General features: G+C 50.7%; 1 protein-coding gene across 3 annotated transcripts in view; it reads right to left on the bottom strand.

The window, feature by feature from the left end:
* The window catches only part of PPP1R16B (protein phosphatase 1 regulatory subunit 16B), a 94,952-nt gene that overhangs the window by 18,638 nt on the left and 58,117 nt on the right, over positions 1–18,197 (bottom strand). For all 3 annotated transcript variants that reach the window (XM_045885764.3, XM_045885765.3, XM_064573168.1), the window contains exons 3-4: positions 5,337–5,407; positions 1,306–1,451 (exon numbers count right to left, since the gene is read on the bottom strand). In XM_045885764.3, coding sequence (XP_045741720.1) covers positions 1,306–1,451; positions 5,337–5,407 — 217 coding nt within the window. The remainder of the gene's footprint in view (positions 1–1,305; positions 1,452–5,336; positions 5,408–18,197) is intronic.

Here is an 18,197-nt window from a genome sequence, read left to right as displayed (position 1 = left end):
ACCGGGGACCCACTGCACTAGGCTGGCACCACTCCCTTTCCTCTGGGCACCATCACTGATCAGGTGCTCCTGGCAGACTGAGTCACAGCCAGGTTCTCATCAGAGGTGTGGGCATGGACTACCAGTAAGTCCTCAGGCTGAAGGGCCCTGCACTGAGACCTCTCTGTGCTCCCATGTGCCCTTGGGCAAGCTGATCCACCTCTCTGAGCCTCTACAATCACCTCCATCTGCAGCCACCTGATGAGCTCCTGAGGCTTTGCCGAGACCTCTGCCAAAGGTCACCTGCTCTTGGCCACTCTTCCTGACTCCCTGCACTCAGATGCTCTCCGTGGCCTCCCAGAACCGACTCTGTCTCAGCACTAGCACTGAAATGCCCTGGTTTCCTGCCCGGTCCCTTAGGACTTTTGCATCCCTGAGTGCCCAGTGCCCAGCTCAAGTGCCCACCAGTTATTAGATGAATTCAGTCGAACACACCTGAAATGGAATGTTGTCTTTCCTAGGTGTTTACAGAACCTGAGCAAACTAGAAGGAACTCAAGGGCTGGAAAGGCCCATCAGAACGGCCCATACAGAAATGACCTTATTCCTAGGGAAAACATTGCTACCTGGTGCCGCTCAAAGCAGGTTCTGCCCCCAGGGAAAAGCATGTAAATAGCATTTGGGAGACAGGGCCAAGGAAGTATGCTTGCTTTTTTTTTTTTAATAGCAAAAGAAGCCAAAAATGGCAACAAGACATAAAGAGTACTAGCAGAGGAGTTGAGTATAAACTCATGGATTCACAGAGACAGAGAAAAAGAGATATAAAAAAGAGAAGGCTACCCTGATATGAAGCCAGACCAAACCCCTAAGGGAATGAACTCTACAGACCCACATCCCTCATGAACACGGATGCAAAAGTCCTCCACGAAATACCAGCAAACAGAACTCAGTAGCCCATCAAAAGGATTATACACCAAGACCAATGGGGATCATTCCCACAATGCAAGAGTGGTTGCTTTTATGTTATGTGTTAATATTTTGGGGGGAAACAGCACAAAGGGAGAGACAGAATGAAGAGAGACAAAGAGGAATGGGAAAGGCACACAGAGATGGAGGGAGGAAGGGAGGGGGGGCAGAGGAGGAGAGAGAGACACAGAGACAGAGGTGGAGGGAGGGTGTGGGGAGAGAGACACCAGCTCCCACGAGAGGTAAAGGAAATGGCACCCAAGACGAAAAGGAGAGAGGAGGGAGACCAAAGGCAGAAACAAAACCAACAGAGAACCACCAAAGGCAGGGTGGAGGCCGCCCCGGGGGGAGGGCCACGTACTACTGAACGAGGATTTTCACCAGGTTGATGTGGCCGCAGGTGGCCGCCGCATGCAGGGGCGTCCACAGCTCGTTGTCCTTGGCATTCACGTTGGCACCATGGGAAAGGAGCAGCTTGACAATCTCCTCAAAGTTGTCGATGCAGCACTGTGGGGGTGGTGGTGAGGGGGGACACGGGCAAGGTCAGCTTCCACAGGGCCCCGGCCCCAGTGGGGACACGCCAGCTTCCCCTCAGGAGGCTACGAGGACAGTGGAGCCAAACTGTCTGAGTCTGAATCCAGTTGTATGACTTACATGCCGTGTGACCTTGGGCAAGCCACATAATCCTTCTGAGCCTCGGTTTCCCCACGAGTAAGTTCTTAGTATTCAAGATACAAATATAAGTGAAACGTAAAAAGCATAAGGGGGTGGCAATAAGATGCTTTGCAAGTGTTGGTGAAATGAAAGGAAATTTTGAATGAGGCTTTAAAATCTTGTTCTTTTTTAATTCCTGAAGGCTTTCTTCAAACAAAATTGTATGGACGACTGTAACTTAGAGAACGAATACGTTTAAGGAAGGCTGCTCGGGTTGGAGCAGGAGTGGGTGTCGGTGGGATGAGGGGGCTGTTGGGGGAGTCCCTCTTCCTGGCAGTCGCCTCCAAGGTGTGGCCCTAGGTCAGTCTGCTACCTCTCCTGACCCAGGAACTCTGTTCTTAGGGAAGCCCCAAGTAACCAAGACTCCCCCCAGAGAACCCACCTCCACATCAGGGCTCTGGGGACCCCAATATAGCCCCTAAAGGACACAGCCATGTCTGTGCTTCCGCCTGTCCACATGGAGGTCAGTCCTGGTGAGAGGGAAGGCTCTCTGCAGCCCCCCCAGAGAGACAGAGCTCTGACAGCCATTAGAGTACTCACACTCCAGGGACAGAGGGAGAAAGACTCCAAGGGGACAGAGGGGTCTAAGCCCACAAGCAGAGAGAGGTGAGGACAGAGGAGGAAGACAGGGAGTCATTTTATAGACCAGGGTAGAGAAGCCAGCAGGGGACGAAGCAGGGATCTGGGCTCAGTACTCCCCATCCAGGTAGGGGCTTGGCCCTCATGCAATGCGAGATGTTGCAGAGTCATATTCAGAGGAGCAACATAATCAGACTTATTTTAAATCTTCCCTCTGGGTGCATGTGGAGAACAGACTGCAAGTGAGCACTTTTGGGGGAGGAGAGGGACAGTGAGAATCTATGTTGAAATCATCCAGTTAAGATGATGGTGGCTGGGCCTACAGGAGTATCTCTGGGCATAGGGAGAAGTGACTGGATGTCAGCAGAAGGATCAGGGGCACCTTTGGGAACCCACGACCCTGGCTGTGGGGATGGGGTAGGGGGCCGTGGGACCTGATCCCATCTCCAGCAGAGCCAGGGCTCAGCACCAGACGGGCATGTGCGAAAGGAGCAGCTGTTTACACCGATGATGCCAGAGATCCAGATTCCCTTTCTGGTCCAGCCGGTCTAGGGTTGGCTGGGTCTGAGGGCATCTCTCCAGAAAGGCGGGGTACAGATGACTCAAGAAGTGTGGAGCTGCCTCAGGTGGTTGAAAGAACCATGCAGGGGCACAGCATGGCCAGCAGAGGGTGCCAAAAATGCCGGAGTGGGGCTGTGGGGACCTGCAAGGGGCCCCAGGCTGTCTGTGGCAGGGAGGTGGGTCTGAGGAGCCCCTGTCCATAGGAGGAGCAGCCCATAGAGAACCCACCTTTAGGGCTGCAGAAAACATGAGGATGGGGTGGCGGGGGAGCTCAGGTTGAAAGGAGAGGGGACGGTGCACCCAGAATCACAGTTTTGTGAGAGGGATGCCCAGCCTTAAAGGCCCGACCAGGGCAAGGGCTGGGTTTGGGGTGCTTGCTGGGGTGGTCGGTGGTGGAGCGGGCAGGCCTCCTCCCCTACACTCCCCAAGGTGGGAAATGGCACCTGCAGTCGGGTGACGCCTCCCGCCCCCTCCCTTCCCACATCGAATCTAGCACCGGGTGGGGATGCCGGCTCCTAAATCCCTGCCCCCAGCCCCACTGCGCTGCTGAGGCTTCACGGTCTCTCCCTGTCTCTCCCCTTCCCACAGCCTCCACCCAGCGAGCGCCCTCATCAAACCATCAGTCTCAGTTTACAAACCCCGAAGGCTCCCTGTTGCCTAGAGGAGAAGAGCCACACTCCTTTGCCAGGCGTGTGAAGCTGCTTCTTAATGTGCTCCTCGGTCGGAAGGAGCGACAGCGACAGTAAGGACAGCCCCCGGCGGCAGAAACAGCCTGTCGCTTCACCAGTAACCACTGTGAGTGCAGTGGAGGGCCACTGGGACCACCTCGCTAACCTTTGGCCACGGACTGCCTCATTCGCTCCTCAGAACAACATTCCAAGAGCTCCAGGGCCCCCATTGGGCTAGCGGCTATTGCCCTGCACGGGGCAGATGCACAGGACAGCCCACCATCCCAGAACTTTCTACTGGACGGTGCTGTCCCTGAGCCTCGGTTTCCAGAGCTGTAAAATGGGGCTGATAATATTTCAAAGGGCTGTTGTGAGGATCAACTTACGCTTCACAAAAGTGACTGCACAGACGCGAACAATGTGACGGATTTTAATAACGATCGTGCCATCTCATATTTATGCAGCGTCGGGAGATGCTTGAAGGGCTGTTATGTGTATTCATTTAATCCTCACAACAACCCCGTGTTGTTGTGTGTGCTTGTTATTCTGATTTCACAGATGAGGAAAGTGAAGCACAGAGAGCTTCAGTAAGCTGCCCCAGATCACACAGCTAGAATTAGTGGATGCGGGATGCCCTGTGGACAGGAAAAGCAGCCAAAAGGACACATGGGAAGCCACTGGGCTGATGGCCAGGGGTGGGGCTTGTTCCTGGGGCTCCTGGGTGGGGGCAGCAGCCAGTCGTCGTCTATCCCTTCCTGCCCTCGTGGGGACAGGAAGAGGCTCTCACCAGCTCGGGGGTCTGGCAGCCTGGCCTCCTGCTCGCCAGGTTGCCTACAAGTCCTCCTGCTCAGAAACTTGGGCCAAGGCACAGGGAGGCTTCCCTGTGTTCATTAAGTCAGCATGCACATACTGAGCACCCACTGAATGCCAGCATGGGGAAAGACGCTAGGACATATCAATGAGCAAGAGACATGGGCTCTGCCCTCATGAAGCTGAGTCTGGGCAGAGGGAGGCCAACATCAAATGCTCAGGCTAATGGCTCAAATGGCCACGGAGGGCGTGCTCAGAAGGTAAGGATCTTATAGCACAGCACAGCTCTTGGGCCCTTGCCACCCACTGGGGCTAACCAGGGCACATGCCCACATGCCGTGAGAAATGCGGTGGGGAGGAGCCAGCATGTGGAAGGACCAGAAAAGCCACGTGGCTGGAGCCTCATGGAGAGCCAGGAAGCATGGAGGGCTGGCCAGGGGCCAGGCCTCGAGGAGCCTTGTGGAAAGACACAGAGTGTTTTGAGTAACATGAGGCTTTGACCTGAGCATCCCTGCGGCCACTGCGTGAAGGATGAAACAGGGCAGGGCAACTGAATGCTGGGGACCAGCTAGGGAGGCTAGGCCATCGCACTGCCCTAGAAAGGGTGTGTACTGTGACTGTTCCCAGTTCAAGGCCACAGATCAGGGCGTGTGAGCCCGGGCAGGTCACATGGCCGCCCTGCCAATCCCCTTTCTCACTGGGGTGGAGGGATGCCTTGGTGGGTTTGAATAAACATGCTTCATAAACTTCAAGCTCAAAACAAACTTGCTTTGTTTGTCAAGGCTCTTGCTGGGCAGTGAGGATGCAGTGGACAAAGGTTCCCTGTCCCTGGAGGCCGTGTGTGCGCGTGCGCATGTGCTCACAGGGACTCCGTGGGCGTGTTTGTAACAGACACATGTCTCTCCCCCAAGTAGAGAAGAGCCTTTCAGATGAGGCCGCTGAGGCTTCCTTTCCTTCCCTCCCTCCTCCCTGAGGGTTCTGGGCAGGAAAAAGCAAAGAGGTGGGGTAATTCTTCAGGTGGGGGGCAGGGATCCAGGGACCCCAGCGAGCCTGGCCTTACCTGGTGCAGGGCTGTGAGTCCATCCTCATTGCACAAATCAGGGCTGACCTTATTCTTCAGGAAGTAGCGTACTGCAACAGAGGGGACAGGAGTGAGCATCCCATCATGCACTGGGTGTGTGGCGATGTGAGGGGCCCGGGGAAGACCCCCATTCCCCCAGGTCCTGACGCTAACCATCTTGTTGATTCTTTACAACAGGCATGGGAGGATGAGGAAGCTGCTGTGGGGAAACTAGGAGTGAGTTGGGAAGGGCGGGGAGAAGGCCACCCACTCCACAGGACAAATACCAGGTCAGCACCCCCAGCAGGTGCCGGGGAAAAGACGAGATCTCAGGCGCAGCGGGGGGTGGACGCGGGCCCTCAGCTCCATCCTCCTCAGCCCCAGTTCCTGGTGCCACAGCCCTGCAGCATCCTTGGCCTGAGTGTGAACTGAGGTCCGTGCGGAGGGGAGTTTGAGGCCTCCGCCAGGCTTCTGGCAAGAGGTGAGGTCTCCGGCAGGCTGTGGGTTAGGAGTGGTGGGAGTCTGCAGAGGGTATGGTCAGAGTCTCTGGAGCCGCCCTGTCCTCTGTGGAACCACTTGCACATCTGGCTATTATTATAGCTTTTGAAACTTAAATTCATAAAAATTCAGAAGTCATGGGGGCGCCTGGGTGGCTCAGTCGGTTGGGCGTCTGCCTTCGGCTCAGGTCATGATCCCAGGGTCCTGGGATCGAGCCCCGCATCGGGCTCCCTGCTCAGCGGGAAGCCTGCTTCTCCCTCTCCCACTCCCTCTGCTTGTGTTCCTGCTCTCACTGTCTCTCTCTCTCTCTGTCAATTAAATAAATAAATAAAATCTTAAAAAAAAAAGATTTAAAAAAGAAAATTCAAAAGTCACATCCTCAGTTGCTCTGGCCACACTTCAACTGCTCAATAGCCACGTGTGGCTACCATACTAGAAAGTGCAGAAAGTTCTATTGGACAGCGCTGGTTTGGGCCATGATAAATGGAAATTAGCCCCATAGCCCGCTGTTAAAGGCCGTCCATGGCTCCCCACTGCTCTGGAAGCAAGGTCCAAAACCCTTACGAAGACATACAAGGTCCATGTGATGCAATCCCTTCTGAAGGCCTCCATCTTGCACAATCCAGGGGGCACCGTTCACAGTGCCGTCTACAAGACCGGCGTCTCCTAGGGCAGTGCAGTGCGCAACTTGCTCAGTGGTACACAGCGCTCCTCCCTACCTACCCACCTCTCCAGTCTCATTTTTAAAACTCCACACATCTTCCACAATGGTCTTCCATCAGGTACAGAGTCACCTTACATCCTCTGGCCTCTGAGCTTTTGCATAGCCTGTTCCCACTGCCTGGAAGCGTCAGTCATCTACCCATGTGTCCATTCATCCATCCACCCATCTACCAGCCAGCCAGCCCCATTCAGGAATCCACCCCTAACACACACGCAGGCACGTACATGCATGCACGCACGTGCACACACCCCCATCTGCCTCACTCCTCAACCTTTAGGTCTCAGCTGAAACTCCCCAGATGACGGCACCCACAGTTCCTATACATCTCATTTATAGCTTTTCACAATGATAATTATATAACTATCTGGGTAATTAGGGGCTTTGGGTCTGTCTGCGGTAGGACACTAAGCCCCAAGGGGGCAGGACAGTGACCTGGCGCTGACTGTCCTATCCCTAAGGCCTGGCACACGGTAAGTCCTCAGCCACTCTTCCTGGACCCTGACCTCATCAGCAGCCTCTCCAGCTCTGAGCAAACCAGACCACCCCGCCTGTCCTGTGACAGCCCCTGTCATATGCGGCGCTGCCTACAGGCCCCTCCCAGATGCCCCGGTAGCTGGTCGCCGCCTCAGGGCTGAATAAGATTTATGGCAAGGCCACTGATCACCGAGGCCCACCCTGCCCATCCGTGGGCTGGGGGGAATGCCCTGGGCTGGGCAGGTGGCCTTTGGGAGAGTAGAAGTGGCCACTGTGTTCCTATTATGTAGGAGGGGTTTGGAGAAGGTTCTGCTCACATGAGGCAAGGGTTCAAATCCCACGGTAGGGGTGGGGGGGGGTGGGGGGTGGGGGATGGACCACACTTCCTGTCCCAGAAGACACTCCTTGAGGGAGAAATTACACACCAGCTGCCAAAAGCGTTTGTGTGCAGTAATTATGAGGGTGTTCTCCGTGCTCCTGGGAGCCCCAGATGTGGAATTACTCCCATGGCGGGCAGTTATCTTCAGCCCAAAGGTGCGACAAATCACCCCCATCTCTACAGAGTACCCGTCGTATGTAGGAGCCAAGGCCCCCTTGTGAGTGCGCTCTGCTCCAGCAGAGAGCCTGGCCCCGGACACCTCACCGGAGCAGAGACCCCACTGCCTGCACCCAGGGCACGATCAGGCCTTCCTGCCTCCGGTTCTGCAAGGAAAATGATTCCTCCATCCATCATGTCTTCTTACTGAGCCCGTCCTCTGCACCCAGGTCCGCACAGACTGCCTTCTCTCCAGGGTCCCCATCTGTAATTACTAACCCCGTGGAAGAGACGGAGGGTCCGGGTCACACACAATCAAGCAGAGCAGGTCGGACGCTCGGACTCCGAAGCCCAGACCGTGGGCCCCGGGGCTGCTCGGTGCTGCCCCTGAGGCTGGAGCAGGAAGCAGGGCTGCAGGGGCCCTGACAGCCGGTGTGGGGAGGAGGGGGACAGCAGTGGCCTCTGCTTCTGCAAGCTTCGGAGCCCCCGGGGCCCCAGCCGGGCCTCCTCCTGCAGACAGATGGGCTCAGCGATCTACACGCTGGACAGAAGAAACACCGCAGGTCCTGCGGGGGCACCGAAGGGTCTTTCGGGGCCATGTTAAATGTGAGCTTGCCTCCTCCCACTTCCTGTTTAAAACGCTCTCGTGGCTCCACCTTGCTCCAAGAATGAAGTTCACAGTCCTTTCGTGGGTCTGGCCCACTATGGTACACGGGCCGAATCTGGCAGGTAACCTGTGCCTTAGATCACGTTGTTCACTGTAACACACCTGCGTTCATTTGTTTACATGTAGCCTGAGACTGCTCTCACCCAACAGCAGAGCCTGTATGACCCACACAGCCTAAAATATTTACTATCTGGCCCTTTACAGGAAAGGTTTGCAGACCCTGGTCTTCAAGGCCCTGCATGGTGGGGTCCCACCTACAGGGTGGCCACCTTGCCCCATTCCAAGGGGGCGTTGCTCTCATCATAGTCTGTGTGAATGCCTTGCCTTGGAGTTGTGCAGTGTGCAGCTTGTTCAGCTGTACCTGGCAGTCGCATCTCAGTACCTCTCCAGGCTCATCTCTTGATTTCCAAGCACCTTGCACAATGGAGGAAGCTGGCTTGGGGGTGTCTCGGGAGTCAGCTAGGGCTCAGGGAGCACAAACACAAGTGGGGCATGCTCTCCCTCTAGCCAGCCGTGTCCACACGTGGTGGCCCACACTTAGGTCAGCTCCCCATTCCCCAAGCCCCAGCTCCCAGGCTCGGCCACTGGTTTGTCAGCGTGAACCATCTGTTCTTGCACATTTGTTCAGCTAGGGCTGTAAGCAAGTTACTCCTCCTCTCTGCGCCTCAGTGTCCTCATCTGTAAAATGGGGATCACAGCCATGGCTCCTTTGTGGGGTTCTCCTGAGGATTAAGTAAGAAAATACCTGAAAGCTACCACCATCATTTATTTTTTTTAAATACAAATGAAAAACAACCACTAAGCTCCTGCCTGGTCCGGCCAGGTGCTGGGCACTGGGGACGTAACCATCGACATCTTGCATTTCTAAGAACGCTTGCCTTGGCTGCAAAGGACAGGGCCATCTCTCTCTAGAGAGCCCCAAGCACCTGCTGGTTCGAGAACCACAACGTGGTGGTGCCCACTGCCCCCCGTGCAAGCAAGGTCCCACTAAGACGGCAAGGAGGTGGCTCCCACCCTCCTCTCCTACATTCCCGCGGCTGGCACCAACCCTGTCCCTCCGCCCACACCTCCCTGGCAATCTGGCTGGAATCTGAGCCAAGCAGGGCCATCTGCTCCCCTCCATCTCCAGCTGTAACGAGTGAGGCTGAACCGACCCATCTTGGCAGGAAGCGGGTGGAGGCTGCCTCTGCAGGGAGAAATCACTGTTGATAAGCTTGTGGGGTGTGTTTTTTTTTGTGTCACCTGACCCCCTGTACGCCGCAGAGCAGAGAGCCTGACCTCGAGCCGCACACTGACAAGCTACCACAGGTGTGGTTCCTGCTCCAGGCCCGCAACGGCCAGAGGCATCTGCCCAGTGGAGGTGGACCTCGGGCAGTCCACGCCAGTCAGGAGCGCTCCAGGGCCGAGCTGCTGCCATCTGGCCATGTGACTTGCACAATCACGTTGGTGGGGTACCCTCCTCTCTCCCCATCTCACCTCCTTTTCCACCCAGCACCCAGCAACGAGGCCCACCTTTCCACTGTCTCTGAAGCACTGCATGATCAAACCTCTGCCCCTTCCCGAATCCCTCGGTGACTGGGTCACTCACGCTGGCTTCTTTCATTTCCCAAGTCAAGATGAAACAAAATAAAAACTGCGCTCCTCCAGGCTTTACACACACAGTTTCCTGTGCCTGGAGCCCTTGTTCTTCTCACTCTTGGGCCAGCAAATTCCTCTTCAAACTTCAGATTCCAGCTGAAATGCCGCCTCCTCTGAGAGGCCTTCCCTGATCACCCCAATCTCAGTCGAGTTGCCTGGGTAGCTCTCTCCCATAGTACCTTGCATTTCTGCATTTCAGCTTCACAGTAGCACCTCTCCCAATTTGTAATTACAGGGTGATTAGTTAGTAGATAGTAATTATATCATTCTTTGGTTAGTGTTTTGGGCTCCACGAGGGAGCCTGGCTCCTAGCAGGGGCTCCAGGATTATCTATTGTAGCAAGAGCACCTGAAATCTACTCTCTCAGCAAATTTCTAGTTCTCAATATAGTATTATTATCATTAACCACAGTCACCATGCTGTACATTAGAGTCTATATAACTACAACTTTGAACTCTTTGACCAACATCTCAGGAAAAAAGGTAACTATATAAGAAGATGGGTATGTTAATTAGCTTAACTGTATTCATCATTTCTACATATATATAAACATCCTGTTATACACCTTAAATATACACAATTTTTATTAAAAAATAAAAATGAACAAAAGCAGTATCTATTGTGTGAATGAACAAAGGAAGGAAGTGAGGGAGGACGGGAAGAATGCTCTGGGGCCCCACAGAGCTGCCTGCTCCTGGGGCCACAGGACTGTGGGGACAGGCACAGAGCCCTGCAGACACACCGCAAGGCAGGTGACTCATGAACTGAAAAGTAACAATATGGATTCTGTGCAGAAATGAAGCAGCAAATCTCTGTCCCTCAGCCTCTACAGACAACAGGATCAGGCAGCTGACTGGAGCAGTCCTTCGGCTCAGTCCCAGGCCGGGGTCCCAGACCTGACGCCCCTGGGTATTCTTCGTGCAGCCAGCACTAACTGTGCTCGGCGCTGTGGTAAGCCCTCTGTCCGTCCCTCCATTAGTCCTCCTGACCCAGTATGAGGATTAATGGCCTGCTATTATTATTGCCCCAATCCACAGATGGGAAAACTGAGCTATTACTGCCCCAAGCCACAGATGGGAAAACTGAGCTATTACTGCCCCAATCCACAGATGGGAAAACTGAGCTATTACTGCCCCAATCCACAGATGGGAAAACTGAGCTATTACTGCCCCAATCCACAGATGGGAAAACTCAGGCTTGAACGAATGAAATGACTTGCCCAAGGGCACATGTCTGGGAATGGCAGAGCTTGGCTTTCTAACCCCGGCTGGCTGCCTCCAAAGGCTGAACACTCAACCACTTGGCTAGAATGGTGCCCAACAAGGGCCGGGAAAGGGAACACGGGCAGCCAAAAGACGAGGAGGGTGAATGCAAAAGAGAGCCACAGAGATGAAGAGCTAGAATGGTCAAGATCATCACCGATAGTTCAGCGTTCAGTACTCGATAATAACGACAGTGATCTAATAGTCACCACAACGACCTTGTTAGTGCAGTTTGCAGAGGAGGATGTGGAGGCCCAGAGGTTAACACTTAGCTTCAGGGCCCGTGGCAAAGGAGCGGAAACTCTGGGGCCCACACAGCAGCCCGAGCACCAACGCTTTGTCTGTCTTCCTGCTGCACCTCCATTCTAAGTAGACCCCGCCCTACTCAATTCCAGGCACCCTGCTGGCACCATCAGCTGCCGCCCCCACCCATGGGGCTGCTCCCTGTCCATGGAAAACCCTGCCCGCCTCGATCCCACTTCCTCCTCTTCCTCAGGTCCCAGGTCGGCCTTGCCTAGAGTCTCACAGGGTCCAGCAGGTACAGCCTGGTCAGACCAGTTCCTCTGCCTGCCCTTCGGCTCTACCCCTCCCCAGGGTGCTCTCCGGGGCCCCAGGGGGCCCAGCATGCTGCTCAGACAAGGCCAGAAGGACCAGGACTCTCAGAAAGGTTGTCCTGGGTCCTCAATGCAGGGACCTCCAAAATCACTCCACGGAGCAATTTCAACCTTTCCACCCACCACTGCTCCTTCCTGGAGCAGAAACAGCCAGAAATAGCTGCTTCCAGGGAAGCCCAGCCGCCTGGGGCTGGGGGTAGAGACTCAGGCGAGTCTGATGGTGACTTCTGCAGTGGCTGGTGCAGCCCGTCCCACTTCCAGGCGCTTCACCCCAGGATCCCGGGCGATGACTCAGCCGTGATGGGGGGTGGGCGAGGGGGACCCAGGCTTCCCTCAAAGTCACATCCCCAGGCGCAGGCCCCAGGAGCCAGGCCTCTCTCTTCCCCGGGGGGCCTCCCTCCAGGGCCCATCTGGAGAAAAAGGGTCAGACAAACGACAGCACTGGCAAGGAAGAAGGGACCTTGGAACCCGAGTGCATGGCTGGTGGGCATGTGAAACAGAGCAGCTGCTGTGGAAAAGTCTGGCGGCAGCTCAAAAAGTAAATGTCGAGTTAGCATGTGACCCAGTGATTCGGATCCTAGGTATGTACCCATGAGGAATAAACACAAACGTCCACACAAAAACTTGTACACAAATGTTTATAGTAGCGTTCTTTATAGTGACCCTTAAGTGGAAACATCCAGGTGCCCATCCATGGATGAGTAAATAAATAAAATGTGGTTTGGTCATACAGTGGAATATTATGCAGCCATAAAAAAAGAACGAAATGCTGACACACACTAACTATGGATGACCCTTGAAAACATCACACTAAGGGAAAGAAGCCAGACACAAAAGGCCACATATGGTATGATTCCATTTATATGAAATTTCCAGAATAAGCAAATCCATAAAGATAGAAAGTGATTTGTGGTTGCCTGGGGCTGAGGGGAAGGGGCCCTGGGGTGTGACAGCTAATGGGTACAGGGGTTCATTCGGGGTGATAAAAATTTTCTGGAACTAGATAGTGCTAATGGTTGTACAACCTTATGAATATACTAAAGACCCAAACGGCACACTTTAAAAAGGTAAATTTTGCGGTGTGTGAGTGATATCCCTCTGCCTGACTTTCTCTGCCTTCACTTCGTCTGGCTAATTCTTAACCAGGTCTTGGGTTACATGTCACTTCCTCTGTGAAGTCGGCTCCCAGGCTGGGTGAGGTACCCTTCTCACGTGCTTTCTGTTCCCTCTACAAAACACTTAACACTGTAATGTATTTGTGTATGGATTTGTCTGTGTCTTTACTAGACTATAAGCTCTGGAGGGGTGAGAGAGTAGGAACCATAAATTTTTTAGCTACTATGACATGGTTTGAGCTCCTGGTCAATATCTGATGACTGCAGCTATAAAGAGTCTGTCTAGTCTCTACCCAAGCCTCAGAACTGGCCAGAGCATCCTCTCTTGGGTCGTTCTATGCTTCTTCCTCTGGACAACAAGGCTCCCGGACCAGGCGACAGACATTTCCATCTCAGAGAGAATCTTCATCCCTTGACTTATACAAAGAGGCCAGATTCTCTCTTAGCATCTCCAATACCTTCAAAACTATGAAGACAAGGTGGCCAAGGGCATGCCAGGCATCGAGCTATAACCTTTTCCTTTCAGGAACCTCCATGCCCAGGACACATGGTCGTGCTGGATAGGAGTTGTTGATAGGACTAACATCAGCTACCCAGATGCCTCTGCACATGTGTAACTTACATCTGGTATTAGATGTGTGAAGGAAAAGTGATTGCAGACCCTTTAGAAAGCAAATTCTATGCAGGCAAATCTTGTCTGTCTTCTTATCTGGAGTATCCAGCACCTAGAATAAAATCTCAACAAATATTTGTTGAGAGACTAAACAAATAGAAGATTTCTTCTAAGAAAATAAAACTAAAGATACTAGGAAAATCTAAGAAAATATGTATACTATCTATATGAGCAAAACTACAAAACCCTAATGAATGAAATCAAAGAAAAATAAATGGAGAAATATTCCATGTTCATGGATAGGAAGATTCAATATTGTCAAAGTGTTAGTTCTTCCCAACTTGATCTATAGAGTCAATGGAATCCCAATCAAAATCTCAGCAAATGATTTTTTAAAAAGATTTTATTTATTTACTTGGCAGAGAGAGACACAGCAAGAGAGGGAACACAAGCAGGGTGAGTGGGAGAGGGAGAAGCAGGCTTCCAGCAGAGCAGGGAGCCTGATGCGGGGCTTGATCCCAGGACCCTGGGATCATGACCTGAGCCGAAGGCAGACACTTAACGACTGAGCCACCCAGGCACCCTCAGCAAGTGATTTTATGAATATTGACAAATGATCCTAAAGTTTATATGAAGAGGCAAAAGACCCAACACCACACTGTAAGAGAACAAAGTTAGAGGACTGACACTACCTGATCTCAATACTTATTATAAAGCAACAGTAATCAATACAGTGTGGTATGGGTGAAAGAACAGACAAAAAGATCAATGCAACAGAACAGAGAGCCCAGAGATAGACCTACATAAATATAGTCAACTCTCATCCATTGCTGGTGGGAATGCAAAATGGTATAGAAACTTTTGATGGTTTCTTACAAAACTAAACATAGACTTACCATACAATCCTGTAATCAAACTCCCTAGTATCTACTCAAGAGTTGAAAACCATGTCCATACAAAAACCTGCACACAAATGTTTATAACTGCTTTATTCAAAATCACCAACTGTTGGAAGTAACCAAGATGTCCTTCAGCAGGTAAGTGGGCAATGGAATATTCCATTCCAGAGAACGGAATATTATTCAGTCTAAAAAGAAATGAGCTATCAAGTCATGAAAAGACATGGAAGAACCTTAAATGCCTATTACTAAGTGAAAGAAGCCACTCTGAAAAGGCTACATATTGTATGATTCCAACTATACGACATTTTGGAAAAGGCAAAACTATGGAGACAGTTAAAAAAAAAAATCAGTGGTTGCCAGGAGTTGGGGAGGGGAAGGGATGAATAGGCAGAGCACAGGGGATTTTTAGGACACTGAAAATACTCCATATGATACCATGATGATGGATACACATCATTATACATTTGTCCAAACCCACAGAATGTACAACACCAAGAGTGAGCCCTAATGTAAACTGTGGTCTTTGCATGATGATATGTCAGTGCTGGTTCATCAATGGTAACCAAAGTACCACTCTGGTAGGGGTTGTTGGTGATGGGGTAAACTATGCATGTGTGGTGCCAGGGGGTATACAGAAAATCTCTGTCCCTACCCTCATTTTTGCTGTAAGCCTACAAATGTTCTCAAAAACTAAAGTCTAAATAAATAAACAAACAGGAAGAAACCAGGGAAACCTACATGCAAAATAAGCTACCATCAATGCTCATGAAAAATGCATAGTCTTTCTGAAATGTGGGGGTGGGAGAAGAATAACTTCCTAAGGTAGCAGCAGATATTTGTACTGGATTTCCTCAAAGGGAAGGAGAACTGCATTTAACCCATCTAATAAGAGAAGATGTGGGTCTGTATGGTTTCTCCACCAAAGCTGCAAAGACTGCCCATTTGCACCTCAAACTCAAGGTGAGGGGACTGCTGGCCCAGAAACATGACCCTCGTACCTCCCCCATTCCATTCATGAACACAATGGACCCCAACTGTGCCAGGTCCCTGGTCTTCACTAATTCTGCTTCCAGAATGCTCCCAGTACCTCTCCCTGCAGCTTCCCAACACAGATCCAGGAACCTGATCTCCCTTCTGCCCAGCAGCGCCTGGCCACCCAGGAACTCTCCAAGGTACCAGCTCTTTTCCCCCAATGGCCCTCCTCCCCACCAACACCCTGTACTCCTCTTCCTGATTTCTTCCTGTTGCTTCCCCGACCCTGTCTCTCTCACCTCACTCCTCTGTATACTTATCTCTCCTTAATTTTTATTTTTTTATTTTATTTTTTTTAAAGATTTTATTTATTTATTCATTAGAGAGAGAGAGAGAGAGGCAGAGGGAGAGAAGCAGGCTCCCAAGGAGCAGGGAGCCTGATGCGGGACTCGATCCCAGGACCCTGAGATCATGACCTGAGCCGAAGGCAGATGCTTAACAACTGAGCCACCCAGCGCCCTCTCCTTAATTTTTAAAAAATTGTCTAATTATTTCATATCTCCAGGCAAGAAACAGATAAAAATATTGCCAGCCCTACAGGCAGAGGCTGAATACACATAAACACTAAAATGGCTTCACAGCCATCGTAATAATATCTAACGTTTACTGAATATTTTCCAAGTGTGAGGCACTATGCTCAGATGCTATATGTCTCACCCAGTTAACCCCCACAATAATCCTATGACTTAGGCGCTATGATCATCTCATTCAACAGGAAACTTACATGATTTGCTCAAGCTCACTTAGCTAATAAGTGTGGAGAACCCATTCTAGCGTGGTTGACTGCAGGCACAACTGGCGTTTCAGGCATAACTAGTGACGAGGGATTCCTCACCCAGATATAAACAAGAATAAAACCCATTCCTAACAATATTCAGGAAGAGAAAACAAGTTGTCTATGAAGGGGGAGATTCCTCCAGCTTCCACCTGCCCATTTGAACATTCTGCCTGGTTTCCCTGGTTCCACTCTCCTGTCCCATAATCATGTCCTGCCCTTCCCCCATGCTTGTCTGCCTGGCTCTCAATTTTCTCCTAAAGATGCTATGTCTTGCTTCTCTCCCTCAGCGCTGTGTTGCACAGGACGGGCAAATCCCACTCTGGGCTTCCACCTGTCTGGTTGAGGAAATTCAACAAGATTTTTTGAAAATGGTAAAGGTAACCACCTGAGAAATTGAAATCAGGATTACTGTCTTCCGTATCAATGGAAAAGATCAAAGGAAAATAAGCATCGTATTCATTAAAGTCACAGAATGGAAGAAAGAACACAGAAGCACAAACATCACAAAGCCTATGGCAAGATGACCGAAAAAACCAAACATCTACTACAATAAATGAAACCATCTACCCTCCCCTATAAAGCAGTGAAGATCTGGTTGTCAGAAAGAAAAAAAATATGTCAACTCTGTGCTGCTTACAAGAGATACATCCCAACAAAATAACAGACTAAAAATAAAGGAATGCTCAAATATAAACCAGCCAAATGCAAACACAAAGAAAGCGGGGGTGGCAACATTACTATGATGCAGAATGGGACTCAGGGCAAAAACAGGAGGTAAGCAATTTTAGGTTGATTAAAAAAAGATACTTCAAAATGAAATAATAAACAGCAAGCAGATCAGTGGCTGCTGAGGGTCAGTGGTGGAGTGGGGAGAATGAAGTCATTATCATAAGAAAACCCTGTGAATCACATAATCCACAAAGCAAAATCCAGGAAAACAAAAATTGCCCGTATATAAGTCGAAAATACAGTTTTTCCTTGGAATCTCCAGCACATACACACACGAAAGAAAAGAGGAGGGGTGGGAGAAAAGATTTATGGACAATGACGCTCACCCCAGCATTGTTTAGATACATTGTTTACAATCGAGAATTACCAGAAGCAACCCAGACGCCTACGCAATTGTAGACTGATTCGGTAAATTACGGAACATTCATGTGATGGAATACTCTGCAGCTTGTATCTCTGAGGAATTTTTAATGATGGGGGACACGCCTGATATATAGTGTAGAATGGAAAACAAGAGATCAAAACTGTACATTCAATGCGCTCTCAACTGGAGAGGAAAAATGCATTCCACACAGGCACACGCTGCTCACTGGAAAAAGAGAATTAAGATATGAACTGTGGTTATCAGTGATTTTTATTTTATGGTGGTCAGAATTTTCCAAGCATTTAAAAATACGTATGTACTACCTTCATAACCAGAATTTTCCAGTTTCGCTAAAAAACAAAAATCCTCCATGGAATGATAGCCAAGTGGTAAGAACTACATTCCTGGTGAAATTTCTAGGGCAGAAATGAGGTCTCAAGCTGGCTGACCCTGTGAAGCAAATGCTGAAGCTGAGACTCCTATGTTGGGTAGGAAGTTAAATAGACCCAATAATGATACCCCTTTGTTTGTATCGTGCAGGGGTCGGCGGTCCAATGGCTCAGTCGTGCAGTTTTGAGCTGCTCGCAAGTTAAGAACGGTTTCTTTTTTTTTTTTATTTTTTAACGGTTGGGGACAAAAATCAAAGAAGAATCGTATTTCATGACACAAGAAAATTATATGAAAGCCAAATATCAGTGTCAGTAAATGAAGTTGAGCTGGAATGCAAGCTCATTTGTTTATGCACTGCTTTTGGTTGCTTCCTCCATCAGAACAGAGACGGGATGGCCCACACAGCCTATAACATTTCTTATCTGGCCCTTTACAGAGCAAACTTGCTGATCTCTGATGCAGTGCTTTTTAGCTAACAAAGCATGTTGAAAACCACAGTCATTTCCCTCCTACATAAAAGCCTCGT

The sequence above is a fragment of the Mirounga angustirostris genome, unplaced genomic scaffold (assembly GCF_029215605.1).
Source record: "Mirounga angustirostris isolate CCGP_5_RB_7025 unplaced genomic scaffold, mMirAng1.0.hap1 SCAF_10, whole genome shotgun sequence".
NCBI lineage: Eukaryota > Metazoa > Chordata > Mammalia > Carnivora > Phocidae > Mirounga > Mirounga angustirostris.
The sequence above is the reverse complement of the archived record's forward strand: the minus strand, read 5'-3'. Positions and strand labels throughout refer to the sequence as shown.